Genomic DNA, 22,420 nt, shown 5'->3' with positions numbered 1-22,420 from the left:
GGAAATCCCACTCTTAAGAGGCAGTGCACTTCTGAAACCTCGGTGCTTCTGGGTGTACAGCAAGGGAGGGCTGTTCCTTTAGGACTTGCTTGTAGGCCTCCCAAAGGCATCTAGGATCCTGGATTACCCGGAGCTTTGGTCTGATCCAATAGCTATGGTCTCTAATTGTGGATTCAACCATCTTTTCCCCTCTAGGTTTGATGATTCCTGTCTTTTGTGTGGTGGAGCAGCTGGACACTTCTCTCGAATATGATAATCGAGAAGAACATGCAGAGTTTGTCCTGGTTCGCAAAGATGTGCTTTTTAGTCAGCTGGTGGAGACAGCACTCCTGGCTCTCGGATATTCTCACAGCTCTGCTGCTCAGGCACAAGGTACTGCATAAAAGTATTTGATTGTTTCGTCACTAGCATGCAGTAAGTTCTTCCATAGTCTCAGGATGTATTCTAAAGGCAAATAAGGAAGCTAATAGTAAACCTTAAACCTGCTTACATTACATGGAGGAAATCCCATTGAACAAAAGCCACTTTGCTCCTTTTTGCTGCTGTGCGAAGCTCAGCTATGCCAGCATTTGGCTTAGTTTGTCATCCTAACCCAGGCTCATGGTTAAGCTCCTTGCAATCTAACCATGAGCTGTTAACCAACGTTTGTTCTTGGGTACAACATGTGGTTAGTTTGGAGAGGGCATCACCATGGGTCCAGGCTAAGCCAAATCTTGGCTTTGCTGGGGGTGGCAGCAAAAAGGACTGGAATGAGTAAAGTTACTGTCAGGAGCCCACACATGCACGCTAAGCCAAAGTTTGGCTTTATATGATATGCAGACCAAGCCATTAGCAGATGTTCCTGATAAATATAAAGACTTTACAACAACAATAATTTCTTCCTCCAATAGAAATTTTATAGCTAATTGTTTCCTAACAATTAGTGAGACAAATTAAGGAAATCTACTTCAGTTGTCTGGTTAGATTTAGATTATAAAAATACTAGATTTGAGAGACCTTTCTATGAAGGAAAAAATGATTAAAAACAAAGCCAAACTTTTAAACTTACAGTCTAGAACTGAATATATTAATTGTTGTAACAGATGAATGTTTTAAACCTTATGTGTTATGCAGCTTTTGTTTTCAGCATATGCGTTTACCTGGAGAGAAGCTGAACATTCCCTTACAATTTTAGTGTCTTCCTTCTTTCTTTCTTTCTTTCTTTCTCTCTCTCTCTCTCTCTCTCTCTCTCTCTCTCTCTCTCTCTCTCTCTGATCTGTCACCCAGTTAAAGAAATCTCGGTTGTTCACATGAGCTTTAGTTGATTACTGATTAAATTTACATAAATTGAATGAGTGAAAACAATGACAAGAAGCATACTTAGTATTTAGATGATGTATAGATGTATATGTGTATTATAGCCGGCATCCTATTAGAAAAGACATTGCCTTCCATGAGTGAGAAAAGAGAGAATGTTTATTTTAATATGTAGCTTTAGAAGTACTTTAATATATATTTTAAAAGTCTGCTACCCAATTTATTCACAGTACCTTTTTTGTAGACCATAGGTACTGTTTATTCAGTTAATCTAAACGATTAATCGCTTAACAGTACAATGCTTTACATGGAAATTTAGCAGTAAGTCCCATTTTGTCCAATGGGACTTACTCTACTTTTTAGGATTGCAGCTGAAATGTTGAAGCCCTAACCAGCATCACCCCACCCTAAAAAGAGGAAGTTGCTGAAATTATTTATCTCTGCATTTTAGTAGATTCTTTATAAAGGTGTGGAATGATACTTCTTGAGTCAAGAAAAATCATTGGTCTTTGCTTTTTTTTTATAAATAATTTGGATGGTTTGCACAGTTATACTAATTTAAGGCTGTGATTCTAAGCATGTTTACTTGCAAATTAATTTCACTTAATTCAGTAGGCATTCTTGCTTAGCAAAGCTGGTTAGAATTGGACCACAAGTGGTTTTTAAATAGTTTTGGGGCACAAACCAGTATTTTCATTATTTACTATAAAAATGCACCTGACAAATTTGGATATATTCTGTAAGAGTTGCAGTTGTCAATAAAATCTAGGTATCCTGGAACATGGACTACTAATAAAACAGAATTTTGAATGATTTTAAAAAATCAAAGCAGTGTGATAAAGAATATGAATCATCACCAGCTTTATGAGCGAGCTTAAGGGTCTAACTGGAAATAAAGCGTATGTGTAGTAATAGTCTAGCGATGTTGCACTCAGTTACCAAACATAAAAAAGCAAGAAAAGTGTTTTAAAAGAACCACTTCATGCCATTTTAAGGACATTTCTTTTTGAATATAAAGGTCACTATATCCCACTGCTTCTGTCATGCTGAACCAGCTTCCTCTTTGACAGCACTATCCATCTTGGTTAACACAGTTGCTTAACATGTTGTGAGCTAACATGTGGAACATTCTGAATTAAGCAGCCAAGGCATCATTCTTGGCATCTACAAAGGGAAGGAGATCCCAGGAAAGGGTGCTTTATGGAGGCATGCAGCTTCATTCACTGACCCACACACTTGCTGAGCATTTCACTAGGGGAGGTATATGGAAACTCATGTGGAGGAAGAGAGATTGACTCAAATAGGCTACTGCCTGTTTCATCCTTAGGAAACAGTAGCTAGGCTAACAGGTTAAACATTTATTTTCTTGGCTTGCATATTTTGTACCTGTCATGGTCCAGAGACTGCTCTGTGTTAATCCAGATGCTTCTACGCACATTGGAGTGACTTAGAAAAAATACTTGGAGGTAAGGCAAAATGCTACATTTTATTCTGGGGCCTAATGTTAGTAGTTGCCACCACATCACACTTTTAAAAACATTTTACTTCTAGCCATCCTCTGTGAAGCATCTATACAGTCAGCTGCTGTGAGTTTCTGCAGCATTTGCTTACCATATAAGCTGACTTTCCAACTCACCATCTATCTGTAAATGGACTGTATGCTATTTTTTCCATGGACAAATGCCTTTCAAAATTTCAGTACCTTTTTTTGAATGAGGTGTGGAGTTGAGAGAATAGAAACTCAGGTGATATGACTGAGCTGCTGGGTTAAGAAGGGAAGATATTTCAGTTTTGATACTTGGTTTGCGGTCATAGGCAAACTGCTTGTCTCAATCTTTCCCAGAAGGCAGTTTCTGGTTGGCTGGTGCCAAACATCTCTCTGGGAAGTTTACAAGCAGAACATGAGGTCAGCAATATTCCCATGTTGATTTTCACCAATATCTGGTATTTATGAGTGTATTGGGAAAAGGTTCTCAATAACTGAGTTCATGTTTCTGTCAGTCCTTGGCGTCTCTAGATGGGGGTGGGCAAGACTTTAGTCTGAAATTCTGGAGAGCCCCTGCCAGTCAAGGTAAAGGTAAAAGTAAAGGTAAAGGGACCCCTGACCATTAGGTCCAGTCGTGGCCGACTCTGGGGTTGCGGTGCTCATCTCTCTTTATTGGCCGAGGGAGCTGGCGTACAGCTTCTGGGTCATGTGGCCGGCATGACTAAGCCGTTTCTGGTGAACCAGAGCAGCGCACGGAAGCGCTGTTTACCTTCCCGCTGGAGTACCTATTTATCTACTTGCACTTTGACATGCTTTCGAACTGCTAGGTTGGCAGGAGCAGGGACCAATCAACGGGAGCTAACCCCGTCGCAGGGATTCGAACCGCCGACCTTCTGATCGGCAAGTCCTAGGCTCTGGGGTTTAACCCACAGCACCACCCGTGTCAAGGTAGACAGTACTGAATGAGATGGACCAATGGTCTGACGCAGTATAAGGCTTTTCCTATATTCCTACATTGCCTCTGAGCTATCACCACTGACAGGAAATGTCTCCATTGACACAGTTTAGATGTCTCAATAGACAGAATTTGAATGGTGCAGGGGAGAGGATCCAATAGTTAGGTGGGAAGTTGTGGTGGGCTTGGCAGTGTGAGTGAGACTGGCACCTTCACCTCTTGGAGGGGTGTCCTGATTTTTGTTCTACTTGCCTGCAGGTAAAGGATAATATAGCTATTCAGACAGTACTAATGGGAATGTTTAAGGTCAGGTGTCTGATGTTTCTATCTAGGTAGAAATTAAATGCGGATTTAAGTGACTCAGTGAAGAGTTTTTGCTATCCCAAGCAATTGCGTCTATCTCTGTAGGGAAGTCTGCTTCACATATTAAGAAATTCCTGGATGGAAGACACATCTGAATAGGAATTATCATTATCTCCTTTCATGCAGGCTGTCACATACAAAGGTTATACAGGGTGAGTCCTTTAAAAGAGGCCCTGTGGATACAGAATACACATACAGACTCACCCTGTATATGCGAGTAGTACATACAGCTGTTGAGAACGTCTTGCAGGGTACACACTGAATACATAATAAACCCCCTGCTTCTCCCCTGAGAAGAGGGGCTGCAGTGGTTGTCCATGGAGCTCTGCATGTAGAATCAGGCTTTCAAGGACATGGGTGGATCAGAAGTGAGAGGACGTAAACTGGATACACACCCCAATGTGCATTTGAGTGCAGATGCTCTCTAATCACATTTCAGTATTTTCAATGGATAGACATCTCTGCTTGGATGCATATTTAATTTGCATCCCGTTTTAGCCTGTTCCTGATCCAGCTAAAGAGATCAACACTTGGATGTCCATTTCCAATGCAGATCTCCTTCGTTGGACTGGAGTAAGGTGTGGGGTAAAGAAGGAAGCTGAAAGGGGATTAATGCGTCTTCTTTATGCCCTAGCACACTTTCCCCTAACTATGGGGTTTTTTATGCATTCACATTTATAAATAGAAAGGCAATATTTTAAAATTAAAATTAAGAAACAGAAGGAAACATTGTATTTTGATATACCAGATTTTTCATCTGTTTACCCCATTTTAATAGGGAGGGGGAAGAGAGATAGGCTGTAATGTAATAATATAAGAAGAAAGGAACAAAATAAACCATGAAATGTTTTCATGGGGCTACATTTGTATATTTTATTTCTTAGATTATTTTGTATGTCTTTGTTATATTCTCCTTCCTTCCAGTGTTACGGAGAAGGGTTAAACTTCACACAATTTTCCTTTTCATCCTGTTATATCTGCTTAGAAAAAATGCCCTGATCTGGCATTGGAACCAGAGTTTCTTACAATCCAGCCCAGGAATGGGGAGCCTGTGTCCCTCCAGATGTTCTTGGACTACAGCTTCTATATACAGTACCTGATAATTGACCATGCTGTCTGGGGCCGTTGGAGTTCGACAACAGCTGGAGAGCCACAGCTACCCCACCCTGCCCCGATTTTGTGATAGCAAAGAGCTCAATGTCTTTGGATAATTGTTCATGTACAGTAAAGAGAATCTGAGAGATGGAGAATGAGTCTGGGAAAAAATGTGTGAGTGCTTCAGCATACTGCAGTCATTTTTATTTACACAATAACACTACGACCGGAGCCTGGATAAAGAAATTGTATCTCAAGTGGCATCTGAAAGACTAATCCATGAAAGCCTATGACATTATAACTTTGTTAGAATTCACTTCATCAGATGCAAATGAAGTCTAGTCTATGAAAGCTCTTGCCATAATAAACTTTGCTCTCTGGAAATTATATCTCAAGTGTTAACCATGTAATGCAAGCAGTTGATAGAGCAGGGATCCTTCCCCCCCAGTTCAACAAGGGTACTGTTGTTAAATCCCTTTATTTTTGTTTATACTGTTTTCATTTTAGTGTCAAATGAACACTGATTGAAGAGTCACCTTTATTAACATCCTGTCTAGTCAAGTAGTGGTTTGAAAACACTCAGTCACTCTTCAATAGCACATACATCCACTTCTGTTTTCCAGCACAACCAGAGTTGTTGATGGTCAAACAAAGATAGAAAATCATTTCAGGAAAAATCATACAGCCATTTATAAACAATCTCATAAGTTCCCATTCAGCCTCATTGAATGTTGCAGGTGTCCTTGTATCTATTTTACCGCAAGATTATACTTGACATCTATGTATTTGTTGGCGCAGAAGAGAAAATTTTAAGTTGTGACTTTTTCTTTACTATAAAATCAGTTTGTAATGTTAAAATAAATTATTGTTGAAGTAACTTTGATTATGTGCTGAACATCAGATTAGTATATTAAATACATGCATATTTAAAAGGGATTTCCCTGACAGATTGCTTAAAAATAGTTGGATGGCTTAGAATTTTAAGATAAACTTAAGGCTTACTACTTTAAATATCTTTGTACACTTGATAGTATGGAAAAAGGTTGGTCTCGCACTGGGGAAAATAATGTCTTAATACTGTTCAGCTACCATATTTTCTGCTCATTATATTTTCATGTTAATTGTACATTATTATTACTCAAATGAGTTCAGAGAAGTTTTAACATAGTAGTTTGGCCGGGGCCAGCATGCTGCTATATAATTTTAAGCTCTGAAGTTTTATACATGTGCTATAATTTTAAGCGATAGTGTGTGTTAACTCTGGTATCTGGGCATAGCTGTTTTCCAAAGGCTTGCAGCATTACTCCTGCACACAGTCATAGAAAGCAGTGCACAAGGGCTAACGACAACTACTATTCACTCTATCACAATACTTTTGGTCAGTTATTTCTAACCATTTTTTTTCCTTTGTACACATGAGGTTGAAAGAGAATGTGTGTGCCATTCATGACTCTTAGTTTTGTCTCCCCCCCCTTTGCATATTTTGTTTTCAGAATATATTTATTGCATAAGCATGGTTGGCGGAGTTCTCCTTCAGCTCCAGACAAAAATCATTAGTGGACTAAGTAGTAGATACTTCCTACAGTACTTACATTCCCAATGGAAACCCATGGTCTGAACAAAGACATTGGATTCTTATCTCATTATACATGACAAAGCCATTTTTCACCTTCTCACCCCTTGCTTTTTCCTGTAAGACCTATTGCAGTCGTTAAGAGTCGTCAACAGGCTCATCACAGCTATCTGCCAATCACCCAATCCCACCACCCTTCTGAGTAATACCCCTCCCCACCTTCTCACTATATAGAAGGGTCTGGTGACTTCTGTTTCAGTGTATCTGAAGAAGTGTGCATGCACACGAAAGCTCATACCAAGAACTAACTTAGTTGGTCTTTAAGGTGCTACTGGAAGGAATTTTTATTTTGTTTTGACTATGGCAGACCAACACGGCTACCTATCTGGAACCATGGTAAATATGTTGTTCATCCCAACAGCCGTTAACAGGGTGTTGTCTTTCCAAATCTGTAGCTTTTCAGCACCCTGTGTGAATTCTGTGAAATACTTGTAAGAGAAATGGTGAGGGAAAATGTTTATTTTTAACATTATCTGGCAGAGATCAACTTCTGGGCAAAGAGGGCTTGCCAAGTCGCAAACTGAGTAATAGAGACAATCTTACATTTTTACTATTACTTAATATTTTAAAGGCTTGAAATAAATTATTAATCTATACACTGTTTAGTGAAAATAAAATTGTTGTTTTAGCAAGCAGTTGCAATTCAACCTCCCCCCCCCCCGCATGCAAGTCACATGCATTTAGTGTTTCATCCTTATAAATAAATAGGTAATTTGACAGTAACCTGTAATGTTGTTACAATAAGACTGGCATTGAAAAACATTATTTGTGATGCATTTTGAGATTCTGGTTAAAAAAACCATACATCTGACAAAGTGGACTCTAGTCCACAAAAGTTTGTTCTAATTTAGAGCTAAAGAGCAAGTTTTCCCTGGGAACAGAGCGGGGCCGGGGGAAAACCACCCGGATTGTCCCTAGCAAGCACGGGTCAAGTGGAAAACCACTCAGACCAGCACTTTCTAGGTATGGGATAAGTAGAAGCGTGGGTGAGCCCCAACCCTGCAATCCAAACCCCTGTGTGTTGGATTGGGTGGCAATCAGCCTGTGGAAAGCCCCTAAATGGGGTGTTCTGGGGGAGAGTCTGAGCCAGTTCAGGGTCCACTGGATGCTCAGCAGGCCCCACTGCCATCACTAGATAGCACTACGCTTGAAATAGGAGCATGCTCCACCCATGCCTTTTGCCCAGTTCTGTATTAGTGATGGGACTATGGATGTGGTGGTTCGGTTAGTGATGGGGCTATAGATGTGATTATTTGGCTCCTGATTTATTGACATGTATCTATAGAACACAGCTTATTAAAACATGCTTTCTTTTTTCAGCTTTGTATTCTTTAGGTGTACACTTATAAGTGTGGTGTGTAAAGTAGACTTGTGATTGTCCTTTTGTACAGACTCCCCACCCCTCTCAATCCCCAGAAAACTGAATTATTGTGTGGGTCTAAAGGCCCATGTTCAGCAAAACAAGTAGAGTAGTATCTCGGACATTTAAAAAATGCAAGTATTTAGCAGAAGACTTTCAAATGGTTCATAAATAGGCAGCTTTGATTCACTTTGTTTAATTTCTTAACAAGATGATTATAGAGGGGAAAGTCACTATGCACTTTAAAAGTCATGTGACTTTGTGATGCCATATGATGTCAGTACACTGCAATGCCTGGATTTCTAAAATTTGAGGGAGACCACCTCTGTAACTCTCATATGAAGAATGGAGTATTTATTCATGCATTCTAAACAGCAGCATAAAATATTCCACAAACCTTAAAATGGGACCACATGATTGCTTCTGGATAAGCAGTGCAAAGCATCACCAAGGCAGGTATAGTGGTTTATAGAATCACATTTATTTTGCTTATGATACATTTTTAGGATACAAGTTTTAGGGTGGTCTTTTTGGTTTTTTTGCTAATTCTTTCTGCCGGGAGTGACTGAAGGTAAGTGTGAAGAACTTGTTGCAACAACAAATGCAATATGTAACTTCTTTCACCCTGAAACTCCATTGTAGATAAGGAGTAGCTTCGCAATTGGGTTTGCAGGATTTTTGTGAATGACTGAAGAGAAGCCAAACAGTGCTTTCTTTATAAAGCTCAAATAGTTGACTTCGTCAATACTGGGCTATATGAATGATGGGAGGGAGGAGGAAAAAGCAAACTGTAGGTCTTGTAAGGACCAGCTGGAATGAAAAGAGTTCAAGAGAAGAGGAGCAAAAAGATCCTGGTCTCTCAGCACAGCTGATGGAGAGGCTTTGCAGTCCCATCTCTCCCTCTGCTATAGCCAGATAGAATGGCTGCTCATTCATATCTCCAGAATTCTTCTCCCCCTGCTTTTGTTATCACTCCAAGTATGTTGTTGATGGATGCATTGCCCATCTCATCCATTCTCCATTGCATGGGGGCATTTCTCATCAACTAAATGGTCATGATTTCAAATAAAATGCCTTGGATTGATTGTATTAACATCTGAGTTCAGATGCATATGAGCAAAAGGGGGGGGGGGGAAGTCTTTCGGGATTTTGGAGCAATGAAGTCTCCTCCTTTAGTATTTTTCTTCAACATATGCCTTACTGTTAGAAGTGATTACCTTGGCTCCTTGGAGGGTACGGTCGGTGTGTGTATGTCTGTTTAATTTATATGTCATGAAGTTGTAGTTTGCAGAGGAGAAATGCATTTTAAAGAAGTACTTTTTTTGAATGGCAGCCAATTCAATTTGGAATATTGCTTATTACAATTAACCAGACAGATTCTGCTTGTTTCTCTGTCACTGAATCTTGCCCCTCCCGGAGTTGGAATTTTGGTGTTCTCTGTTTAAGCTAGATGCAGACCAGATCCATATGTGAGTTAGAGCAAAGATCTCCCTCTTTAATACCAGAGCTGAACATTTTCCTTTCCACGGTCCATCCCCCAGGGGCATCCATAACCATCTCTTACTTTATGAGCAAATTTCAACCATTATTTAGAAAAAGATTGATTTCAATGATACATTTTAATGAAATTTACCATTTGTACTTCAAATGCTTGCGTGCTTCCCACAGGCATCTGGTGGACTATTGTGAGTAACTGGTGCTTCAGTAGGTGGGTCATTGACTTGATCTAGCAGGCCCCTTCTTATGTTCTTACATAGGTCCTGACCAAAAGTGCATATCAATTGCTACATGGAACCATTAAAATGTTTTTAGTTTAAATTAAATACACATTTTAACAATATTTTTTGTTTCATTCATTAATTAAATATATATATTTTACCCTGCCATTTTGAAAAAAAAAGAGAATGTTTTTGGGGTGGCTTAAAAATAGTAAAAGTAAATAGTAACAGAGTACAGTGGTGCCCCGCAAGACGAATGCCTCGCAAGATGGAAAACCCGCTAGACGAAAGGGTTTTCCGTTTTGGAGGTGCTTCACAAAACGAATTTCCTATGGGCTTGCTTCGCAAGACGAAAATGTCTTGCGAGTTCCTGCAGGTTTTTTCCCCTCCCCCCTTTTTTCTAAGCCGCTAAGCCGCTTATCTGCTTATCCGCTAAGCTGATAAGCCGCTAAAAGCCGCTAATAGCGCTAATCCGCTAAGCCGTCAATGGGCTTGCTTCGCAAGACGAAAAAACCGCTAGATGAAGAGACTCGCGGAACGGATTCTTTTCGTCTTGCGAGGCACCACTGTAATCCTAACTGGGATGCGGGTGGTGCTGTGGGTTAAACCACAGAGCCTAGGACTTGCCGATCAGAAGTTCGGCGGTTCGAATCCCCGTGACGGGGTGAGCTCCCATTGCTCGGTCCCTGCTCCTGCCAACCTAGCAGTTCAAAAGCACATCAAAGTGCAAGTAGATAAATAGGTACCGCTCCGGCAGGAAGGTAAACGGCATTTCCGTGCGCTGCTCTGGTTCGCCAGAAGCGGCTTAGTCACGCTGGCCACATGACCCAGAAGCTGTACTCCGGCTCCCTTGGCCAATAAAGCGAGATGAGCGCCGCAACCCCAGAGTCGGTCACGACTGGACCAAATGGTCAGGGGTCCCTTTACCCTTTAATCCTAACTGGGGCCAGTGACAATCATAGCAGCGGAGTCATCACTGCATCCAAATCCCTGTCCTCCTGCTGCCAGTAGAGCAGAACTTAGAGGGGATGGTTTTATGCCAATTTTTGTGGTGCCACCTCCAGGATGGGCACAGCTGAAGCCCTTGTGGGGATCCACAAGGCTTCAGAGCCTACAGATCCAAAGCCTCTGGCACCCTGTCCCCAAATAACCAATTATAGGGCTTTGCGTAGGTTATTGTTGGTGGGAGAACTACCAACAGTAGCTTGCCGCCCACTTGTGTAGAGCTTAGACTTTCACCTCAGTGGACTGCACCCCCCCCCCCACCAGTGGAGACTGGTAAGAAGGCAACTGTGCTGCTTTCTACCCTTCCTCCACTGTCTCTGAGAGCCAGTGTGGTGTAGTGGTTAGGAGCAGTAGACTCGTAATCTGGGGAACTGGGTTCGCGTCTCCGCTCCTCCACATGCAGCTGCTGGGTGACCTTGGGCCAGTCACACTTCTTTGAAGTCTCTCAGCCCCACTCACCTCACAGAGTGTTTTTGTGGGGGAGGAAGGGAAAGGAGAATGTTAGCCGCTTTGAGACTCCTTCGGGTAGTGATAAAGCAGGATATCAAATCCAAACTCCTCCTCTTCTTCTCTAGCATCAATATTACTACATCTTTCCGCAAGGCCTGCAAGACAGAGCTGTTCCACCAGGCCTTTGGTCAGGGCACAGCCTGACTCCCTCCTTTGGCAATCTTCACAGAACTTTAGCCTAATGGTTGCCGTCAATTTGAGTTGAATTAATTTTAATGAAATGATATTAGAATGTTGTATTATTTTATTGTTGTTAGCTGCCCTGAGCCCAGCTTCGGCTGGGGCGGGCGGGATATAAATAAATTATTATTATTATTATTATTATTATTATTATTATTATTATTATTAGTGGATTAGGATTTCAGCCGAAAGCATCCAATAAACTACTGCAAAATAAAACACCAGGAAGGCATTAAAAAATGCAACAAGGCATTTAAACTTGGAGCTTACAATTTAAAAGAGATAAAATCAATCGGCCAAACCTCAAATTCTAAAATGGCAACCAATAGAAGAAGGATACATTACGAATTTTCAAAACCAGGTTGAATAATATAATTTATATTTGCATGAACTCAGGAGTAAGAAATGGGTATATGGAACAATATGGAGCCTTCCAAAGATGGGGTGCCACTATGGAGAAGGCTTGCTTTACTGTCATTGCCTGGATAACTTTCACAGGTAGTGGTACCTTGCATAATGGGTGGGGTCATATTGGAAAAGGGGATCCTTGAGGTGTTTCAAACTGTGTACAGCTTTATAGTCAAATACCAACATTTTTAATTGTGCCCAGAAATGCATGGGAAACCAGTGTGATTCTTTTAAAAGTGGTGAGATTGTTCCATGTAACCCAAGTCTCAAAAAAGAGTCTGAAATATCAATTGTGTTGCCTCTATATCTGGGCCAATATTTTGACTGTTCTTTGGGAAAAAACCTTTGAAATTAAATAACTGCTCCTAAAATAATCAGCTTCGGAAAGCTTTATTTAATTCTTGGACTAATTGTGTTCTCTTCATAGAGTTTTTATTAATTCAGTCTAGTTACTTAGATTAGATTAATTTAATATAATCTCTGAGTTAGGGCTCTGTCATAATATTTCCCAAATGTGAAGCGGCATCTATTACATGAGACTAATCTTCATGCAACAAAACGCAAAACTTCTATATAAAGTTACTTGGCACTGAACTGAGACTGATAGTATATATTATTATACATTGGTTGAAGGGGATAGAGGAAAATAATGCAATATTATATACACGCCTACTCAGGAGTAAGCACCATTGAGTTTAGTATTGGCTAAATGCATATTTGATTGCAACCTAAGCCATATATCAGTGCAACTCTCTGAAAGATAAAAGCAGCAATGTTAAGCACTTCACGTTCCCATTCCTATGCGGAGATTACAAGAATTGAGTGCAAGACCTTCTGTATGATCTGTGGTCCTAGGTGTTCACAGAATATTAACATGAGCAGACTACTCTGTTCTCTTCAGCTTTGTGTTACTGTCAATTGAGCATTTTCTTTAAATAAAGGAAATACAGCTATGTGGGAACCACATGCAAACCAGAACTCAGCTTTCTTACTGCTTCAGAACTAGTTATACCACAGCAGAACTGTGTTGGGTTTCTCGGTGGGCTGTTCATTCAGCTCATGGGCCAATTTGTGTGGGATTGTGGGAATAGTCCACTCTGTTAATGACATGGATATGTTGCAGCCTGCATAGCTGAGCCAATTTTTCTGTAGCTTTCTTATTGGTACCTAGGGGTAACAGCTGTATTAGGAGATTTATTTGAAGTGGAAAGTCAATGAGACCACAGTCAGACTAGTCCTCAGAACTTACAACAGAACCTCTCTTGCATGGACTGACAAAGTTGTCTAGGAGGAGAAGGCTTCGGTTCTGCTCAAGTCTCATTGTTTACAATAGGAAGGGAGGATGTGTCAAAGGAGAATCACATGCCTATGCATGCCAACACCCCTCAGCACTATTACAATCATGATAAACATCATATTAACATTTGCAGCTTTGATTGTGACCCGCAAATGTGTCTGTAATACGCCCCTTTAGCATATGAGCTGCCTGCTGGCCTGTATCTATGTGTGTCATTATTTAAATTGTGATCCATTAATAAAAGAGAAAATACAGAGAAGGAAACTATTTTGTAGTAGCACTGACCAGTTTGAACAATATGGCAAGCCCTTTGCTTATTGTTTGTATTTAAATCTCTTCTGAAGTTTATAACATGATAACTTGACATGCCGACATATCTTGTCACAAGCAATCTTTAGCCAATTTGGCAGCAATTCTATTTTTTATTGAAATTTGGATCAGAAATGAACTCTGATAGAATTCTTCTAGAAGACAAAAAACAAATGTTAAGTCTGGGATGCTTAACCAAGTGAAGGGCCTAGTTTAGGCCTATTGAATCATAATAAAACTGATGGTTCTAGCTGGAGAATGACCTGTTTTTAATTCTTAGAATTTAAGTTCTACTCAATAACATTGAGCCTATATATATAAGTGTATACTTTAGAACAGCGATTTAGTGATTGGAAGATACCCAAAGTTCCCAGTCCAACAAAGCTAAAAGTATCCAGCAAATGAATGCTAAATACTTATCCTGTAACTGAAGGTCACCCTTCTGTTCTGTTCATAAATTGAAGCCTCTGAGTCAAGCACATTGGTTAAAGTGTAATTCACTATGTGTGGTTTTCCAGGTGATTTGTAGGTGCATATGTCACTGTTATCACATTGTTTATTCCTGTTTGTCCACTGAATTGTTTATTACAGTAGACCTGAGGCTTATGTGGTGAATGTGGGGTGGGGATGGCTTCTTTTGTATTGACATTAACATAGTAATTTGCAGCACACAATAAACATGATCATAAATCAATGCGTTGGTGAGCATAATGCTTTCCTTGGAGAGATATTATGAGGTTTAATTAATTAATGTTGGTAAAGTGTTTTGAGATCCTCTGTTCCAAAGCAGTTTGGAACAGCAAAGCTGTGTTGAAGTAAAACCCTGCCATCTATTCTTACCTTATCATCAGGGCCGGCCCTATGATAAAGCAGAGTGAGGCAGCTGCCTCTGGTGGCAGATGCTGAGGTGCAGAGAGGGGACAGAACTATGAGTGCCATGTAGCCTGCCTGGTACCTCCTATGTTAGCCTGCTGCCCTAAAGTACAGTAGAAGATACTGTCCTACTTTCACCAGTATTGTAGTAAGATTCAACTACCAATGAAATTGGCTTCTGTGCGTGCTGGGGGAGGCTGCCGTCTTGTCCTTTGCCTCAAGCAACAAAATATATTGAGCTGGCCCTGCTTATCATGCAGACAGTGCCATATGCAGAATTATACAAGTGCAGATACTTTGTAGCGTTCATTCAGTTGCTACACAAGTGCTAAACTATGTCGGGTGCCTTGCTGAGAACTAGCGGCATTTTAAGTGCAGCGAGAACCTTTGTAGTGTAGGTGAAGGGAGTTGATACTAACCCTTGCTTTCTTGATCAGCAACACCTGAGCCAGGTAGTATAGATTTATTATTTGCTATGCATTCAATAGTATGTAATCAACCTGCTAGAACTGTGAGCACTTTAACTGATATAATGAACATTAGTTAGTTTTTGTACCATTTGGTGCAGTACTGCCATGTAGTGGCTGCTGGCTATGTTGTTGACATGTGATTCTATTAGAATCAGAGGTGCCATCTTGCATCTAAGATTGGGGGGGCCTGGCATGTGACGTTGCATCATTGGGAGGAGGCTGAGCACGGAGTTCAGCGTGGAGTGGCTTTCTCTCTCATGCTCAGGAGAAGCTGGCATAGGAGTATTATCTTAAAAGGTAAAGGGACCCCTGACCATTAGGTCCAGTCGTGGCCGACTCTGGGGTTGCGGCGCTCATCTCGCTTTACTGGCCGAGGGAGCCGGCGTACAGCTTCTGGGTCATGTGGCCAGCATGACTAAGCCGCTTCTGGCGAACCAGAGCAGTGCACGGAAACGCCGTTTACCTTCCCGCTGGAGTGATACCTATTTATCTACTTGCACTTTGACATGCTTTCGAACTGCTAGGTTGGCAGGATATCTTAAAAGATGTCAAAATAAAACCTTACAAAGGAGATCAACTACAGAGTATCCTTTCTACATTATTTATAGAAGCAACAACACCTTTTGGGGTGTTCAGGTTATTACAGAAAGCATAATCTTCTTTTATAGCATATCTAGAGCCATGTAATTGAATGCTGCACTTACTGAACCACATTTATGTTATTTATTTATGAATTCCATTTTACAGCAAACATCTTCAAAAGTTAGTTCCCCAAAGAGAATTTAATATTAATCTTAAGAATTTTCACAGGTATGGTACTTTTGCAAGGGAAAAACAACAACATAATCAATGGGAACACTTAAAATGAAGTGTACTACTATGACTTAAGCAAAAGTTTAAAACAGAGTAGACTAGCCTAAACTTGTACAACAGCAGGATACAATCTGCTTATCTTTCAAATTTGAAATGGCAAGATACGCTAAAATATCACTTGTATATTCTTCTGCTAAGATAAAGTCTTAGAATGAAGACATGTGATCTTCTGCTATTTTATGAGAATCATTTGCAGTAATGAGTGGCCTATGCTGATTAAGAAGTATTTGAAATTCATTGATAAACTTGTATCTGTTGCTTGAGTATGCTGATACTACCATTCTAATTTCAGACCTGTTCTTAATATAGGTCATTAAAGCAAGTATTTTATTTGTATTTATTTAATTAAAATATTTGTAACATGATTTTCAGTTCCATAAGAAACCCCAGAGGCAGTTAGCCACAAAATTTGAAAAATAATGTGTAAGCAAAATAAATCCAGAATGGAGAATCACTGTTCATCAATCAGATCTACAGAGAATGGCAGAAAATGAATTCGATCAAAAGGCTTGCAAAACAGAAAGGTATTTACAGCATGCTAGAATCTCAGTAAAGATGAGGCAAATCAGGTCTCATGAGGAAGGGAGCTACACAATCTGGGTATCTCAACTGAAACAGCGTATATCAGACTGGCTGAAAACCACCTTTAAGGCTAGCTTAATTTCATAATTCTTACAGGTTAGTTTTGCATTTGGACCAAAATATTCAAGCACGTACAAACACCATATCACATGTAGTGATAGGAGTAAAGTTTGAATGGAGGGAGTTTGGAATATGATCATCTCAAGTTGAAACGGCCTCTCTCCATTGCAAGTTGTGCCTGGTGACTTGGAGTTCGTCTTCCTTGCAATGGAGTTTGCTTCTGTTCTTGCCAGTCCCTTGCCCACTTCAAAAGTACTAAAAAGTCTTACATTGGAGAGGTGGAGGGGCTTCGTAGTAAGAAGAAGGGCTTATTAGGTATGGGCCAAGCCTTCACAGCTCTCTGCTTAACTGGAGATCCCCATGTTCAGGAACATGATTTGCTGCCAGAGAGCATGGATTTGTACTTTCCTTAGCCTTCCAGGGCCAAGTAAACTATTGTCCCATGATACAGGAAACCTATGATGAGTGGTTTTAGAAGCATCACTTCTAGTAAAGAAGAGGACTAGCAAGTCCTTTTCTGACTCGAGCAGGTGAGGCCTCCTGATGATGACTGCCTCTTTCATTTCAAAAGCAAGGTTTTTTGTGCCTGAAAAGGTTATAGGGTGGGGAAAAAAACATTCCTAACCCTCATATTTTTTCTCGCTCTTCTTGTGAGCCCTTGAAAGGTCTGTCAAATACTTAAAAAGATATGCAAGTAAAGCCTGTAAACCAGAACTGAAAATCACTGAGCTAATCACTAATCACATAGCGCTGGCTGAAGGAATAGCATGCGTTTTCAGTACTGTAACAAAGAGAGGACTTGGAGCAGGTGTTAATGCGGAAAAAGCACTGAGCGTTATGGTAACACCTGTGTTTCTGTACTGTTAGCCAATACAATTTCTTCTCCATTTGTAAGGCAGAAGAGGAAAAGCACTGTTAGCAACAGAAACTAGCATTATGTCTTCTGCATTGCTTTTGTGCTAGTTTCATAAAACAGCTCTTAGTTCTGAAACTTTCACTGCCTGTTTTCCCCCCAGTGTTGTTGCTTTAAACTTAAAATATTGCCACAGAAATTCCTTTTATTGACTTAAGAGAAAAGCCTATTGAGTCACATAACCACAGAGGCTCTACATATTATTATCCACATAATAATAATAATACACTATGTATTTTAAATATAGGAAGTCAGGTGTCTTCCAGCACTACACAGTTTTATGATTCTTTGTAGAACTTTTTAAAAGATTGTGTTGCTTACTCTAGCAAACTAGCAAACATAAAAAGTAAAATAGCTCGAATAATTAGGAAGCCAATTAGTTGACATATATAATGTAACAAGTGCATAGATATGTCACTCACTTGGTTCTATCTCATTTTAAATGTAGTGCACGCTTTTATTACAGAATATGTTATTGTTTCTTCTGTCCTGTTAAAAGTCAAGATCAAACCTATATCTTACCCAGTAAAGTATACAGATTTATTTCAAGCTGAACTTTATAATTCCAATAAGAAATTGAAACCTTCAATTTATCTATGCACTTGTCCTATCCTATTTATTAATTTGGTTGTATAGGCTATGTCCCGTATTCTTTTTAAAAAACATTTTTTAATGAAAAGTTTTCAAAATAAAGTACAATACTGTAAAAGACAAACTAATCTGGAGAAAATAAATAAGAAGCAAGAATAGGAAAAAAAGAAGAAAATAAAAAGAAGTAATAAAACAAAACAAATACAAGGTCCTCTATCACAATTATATCTTAACCCTTATTCCACACACAGAAGAGTGAACCCTCCCAGCTCTTAACTGGGAGATTCCCCCTCTTCCCCCAGCACCCCATTCTGGAGATTCTCTCTTCCCTGCCTCTTATGCAGGGCCCTTCATCTACTATGCTTCATATTCTTGTTGGCCATGCACCATTTGAGGGTGGCTACATCTTTAAAAGATATTTACTAGGTAATATTCCCTTCAGATATCCAAGTGTGTTACTAAGGGATCTTTAGATAGGTGGCAGACAATACCATAATTTCTTGATCTTTGGTCAGGTCTATCCCCCCCCCCCAACATTCATCTTTATTAAAATATATTCATCTTGCTTGATTATTACTTACTAGAATAAGAAAATAAAAAAATTCCTTCCAGTAGCACCTTAAAGACCAACTGAGTTAGTTCTAGGTATGAGCTTTCGTGTGCATGCACACTTCTTCAGATGCATGCACACGAAAGCTCATACCTAGAACTAACTCAGTTGGTCTTTAAGGTGCTACTGGAAGGAATTTTTTTATTTTGTTTTGACCATGGCAGACCAACACGGCTACCTATCTGTAACTAGAATAAGAAAGTACTCTGTAATCTACGCTTAGGATAATATTTTATTCTTTTGCTAATTATGCTATTTTAAATGTGCATTTTATATTTGACTTTCTTCAGTAATGTTTTCTTTTGAAATCTTTAAGATGATTTTTTTTTGTTAACTTTGCTGCACTAAATGTGCATTCCGTAGCTGACCTCTTTAGTAATGCTTTATTTTGAAATCTTTAAGATAATATTTTAGCTCCCTGCTAATTATGTTGCTTTGAAGATATATTTTACTTTCTTCAGTAATGTTTCATTCTGGGTTGTTTTATTTGATATTTCAATGTAGCTTGTGAACCACGTTGAGATTTTTTTCTTAAAAATTTAAAGCGGTATAGAAATAATGATGATGATGATAATAATAATAATAGTATACACCCTTAGCAGTCATAAATGAAGCATATACACATATTACATTATTACAGTTGTGTTTTATGTATTTCGTACTGCCCTAACAAGATACAAAGGACTTTCTTCCATAGTCATGTTGAGTTATGAAAATGCTATACTTGTCTGTATCCAGACCTTTAACATGTACAGAGCAGACCACATGTCCATACTCATCAAGATGGCTTTCTGATTTACTTGGCAGATCTTCCTCAGTCTCATAGTGTAAACAATGTACTTGGGAAAATTAGGTATGAAAACACTGGAGGGTTCTCAGTGACAAGTGTTTCATATAAGTAGAAAGGGCTCTTGTATTACTATTTTTTGGTCCTCAAAGTAGGTCAATATGGAACATTTGCAAGTGACACTGTGCTGCCTGCTTTTTGGGTGGTGGGTAGGAAGAGAAGCTAAAAGCCAGTTTGAGGATTCTTTCACCTGTATGTGAATAAGTTCTGTGCTAGGAAATGATGCCCTTTAAGAAAAGCAGGCTTTATGTTGGCAAATGGAATATGGTATAAAGAGCCAGCTCAGAAGACATACGGTATTGTGAATGAGTTTTGTGTGTTATTGTGCAGGATCAGAGTCTAGGCACTATTTATACTATAGCATATTCAGCACCAGATTGTGAAACCTTAGTACTGGAACAGTGCATGATTTTAATGTTTTGTTCTCTTTATGCCTGTTTTAAACACTTTATGTCAAGCAAGAGATACTTGTTTTTCTTCTCCTTGGCAGTCCTTCCAGGAGTGTTTTGACCCTTGAATACCAAGGAGTTTATTCCAAAGCATTTTGTTATGAGGTGTCTGTTAATTTAGCCTTCTATGTCAGTGGAATGTGCTGAACTAAATCCCAGTTTTGTTCTTCTTAATTTTGTTGTTTCTGAAATGTCATAATTGGCAACCTTTTGTTCCAGTTTTATACAGGAGCGAGTAAAAACATCCCTGAACTATTAACATTTTACTGATCTCTCCCCAGAATCTTAGTGCTGGCCATCACAACTTGGGATGCTTTCAGTTTTTTTCTGGTTGTGAGGCAGATTGTCTGCTATTGAGTTGAGTAAGGAGGGCTACTGCTCCCTGTTTGCACTGGTCTGTCTCTGATTAACAGAGGCATGAAGCAGAATTGGTACTGGAGCAGCAGGGACCAGTACTCGAGTTTGTGGCTGTTTCTGATGGCACTGTTATACACACATTTTTCTTTTTTTCTTTTACCCACTTAAGTCTAGAGAGTCTAACATGTCTAAAGTGATATCCCGATTTCTTGAAGAGGAAAAATCAGGATATCACTTTAGACACGTTAGACTCTCCAGACCTAAGTGGGTAAGCAAGATGTGTGGGGTAAGGTCTGTAACTAATTGGAAGAAGGAAACCTCTATGGATAGGATCACAGATAACACACTGTTATGTGTATGAGCTAGAACTAGCGTGATCAAAATCTTGGGCTCATGTATTTTCCCTTCCCTCTTTGTCCCACATGGCTGGGGAAGAAAGATGTCTGCAGCATTTACTTTCAGTTTCAAAGTATCCTGGCTTAGCATTGCATACGAACTAGAGACTGTGGTTTAACATAAACTTTGGCCAGTTTCTAAACAAGCCATCTACAAACCATGGCTTTTGAAATTTGCTTGTTTAACTAGCCAGATTTTATTTGAAACTTTAATCTTTGGTTTGTTTGTAATGACAGGCCAGGATACTTTGAAAATGGAAGTGAACATTGCAGGGATCTATGGATCTACACATGAAGAGTGGTATACAGATTAACTAACTAACTAACTAATTAACTAAATTTCTCCTGACCAGGCAGGAGAGGGGGAAGCTGGTGCACGAGCCCAGGGCTTCACTCCGGCTTGCTCTAGCTCATGCATAGTTAGCATTATATGCAAACTAGCCCAATATAGTAGTAAGCCTCAACTCCCTGAATAAATAATTGGATGACTTGGTAAACTGCAAATATACATTAATTTGTGTGTTCCATTCTTTCATTTCAGGTATAATCAAACTTGGGAAGTGGAATCCTCTTCCGCTCAGTTATGTAACAGATACACCTGATGCTACAGTTGCTGACATGTTACAAGATGTCTATCATGTTGTGACATTGAAAATTCAATTACAAAGGTGGGTATTTCTGAGCATCTGCCCTCCTCTGAGCTGCTCTGCCGATCACAGCATTACTACTGAGATTAGCACATCCTGTCTTCATTAATTTCTGGGCTTTTGTTGAAATGCAAAACAAAATGCAGGAAGAGTGGCTCACCTGGCAGCTCTTCCTGGCCAATATTCTAACTGTTTTGATATGATATTGGAGTACAGACAAGCTCAGTCAATCATGTAAGCAGTTCCCAGTCTAGTAGTTCCTCCAGGCCTGATCAAATACTTAGCACATTATATCAGTCAAATAAATCCTTTTTTTATGTTTCTTAGACTTATTCAGAAATTCAGAGCTAGAATTTGGACTGTAAGACTTGAGTCATGTTGCCTTTTGCTGAAAGCACAATGGCAGAGAGCTAGTTTCAATCAGAGGTAGGGAATGTGATAAGTAATTGTTCCAGGTTCAGGCTACAGTCCTGCATTCAGTTATCTTTGCTCAATCCTATTCAGTTCAGAATGTAGCTGGAGGATATAGCTACACCATGGGAGGGAATGCTCACATTAAAAACCTGAAAGACACAAGCATGGGATTCTAACTTGTGTCTTGCGTCACAGAGCTTTATAGCTCTTGCATGTAAAGAGCAGCGATCCTTGCAGGTGATGTTTTCCATCTGTTTTAGTCTTCTGTTCTCTGTTTTCACAGTTGTTCAAAGCTGGAAGACTTGCCAGCAGAGCAGTGGAACCATGCCACAGTCCGCAATGCCTTAAAGGAGTTGCTCAAAGAGATGAATCAGAGCACGTTAGCCAAAGAATGCCCTCTTTCTCAGGTCAGTGCTTCTATCAGTGGCAGAGGTACTCATCTTTATGAAATCCTAAATTTGTATCACAACACACACAGATACATTTTTTTTTTGGGGGGGAAATATTGCACCCTAAAAAAAAGTTGCAGGGATTGTAAGGACAGGACCATAGGCAGGTGTGGTGGTAGAGTGAAAAGAGTATAAGCCGGAAGATAATTGCTCTCATCCCTGTTATATGGACTCCATCCCATGTTTGGATTTGAAGCATGTGTTGCCTGTTTTGCCTTTAACCTTTCTTCCTGCTTGTTGTGTTCTTAACCTCATCCCATGCAGCCAGCATGTGC

The 22,420-nt window shown here is 39.7% G+C and overlaps 1 protein-coding gene across 2 annotated transcripts in view; it reads left to right on the top strand.

Moving 5' to 3' along the window:
* The window catches only part of SATB2 (SATB homeobox 2), a 127,773-nt gene that overhangs the window by 27,470 nt on the left and 77,883 nt on the right, over positions 1-22,420 (top strand). For both annotated transcript variants that reach the window (XM_081874706.1, XM_081874707.1), the window contains exons 3-5: positions 196-372; positions 21,177-21,303; positions 21,980-22,103. In XM_081874706.1, the coding sequence (XP_081730832.1) occupies positions 196-372; positions 21,177-21,303; positions 21,980-22,103 (428 nt within the window). The remainder of the gene's footprint in view (positions 1-195; positions 373-21,176; positions 21,304-21,979; positions 22,104-22,420) is intronic.

This window comes from Podarcis erhardii (assembly GCF_964252035.2).
Source record: "Podarcis erhardii genome assembly, chromosome: 1".
NCBI classification, from domain to species: Eukaryota; Metazoa; Chordata; class Lepidosauria; order Squamata; family Lacertidae; genus Podarcis; species Podarcis erhardii.
Note: the sequence above shows the minus strand (reverse complement) of the source record. Positions and strands in the feature narration are given on the sequence as shown.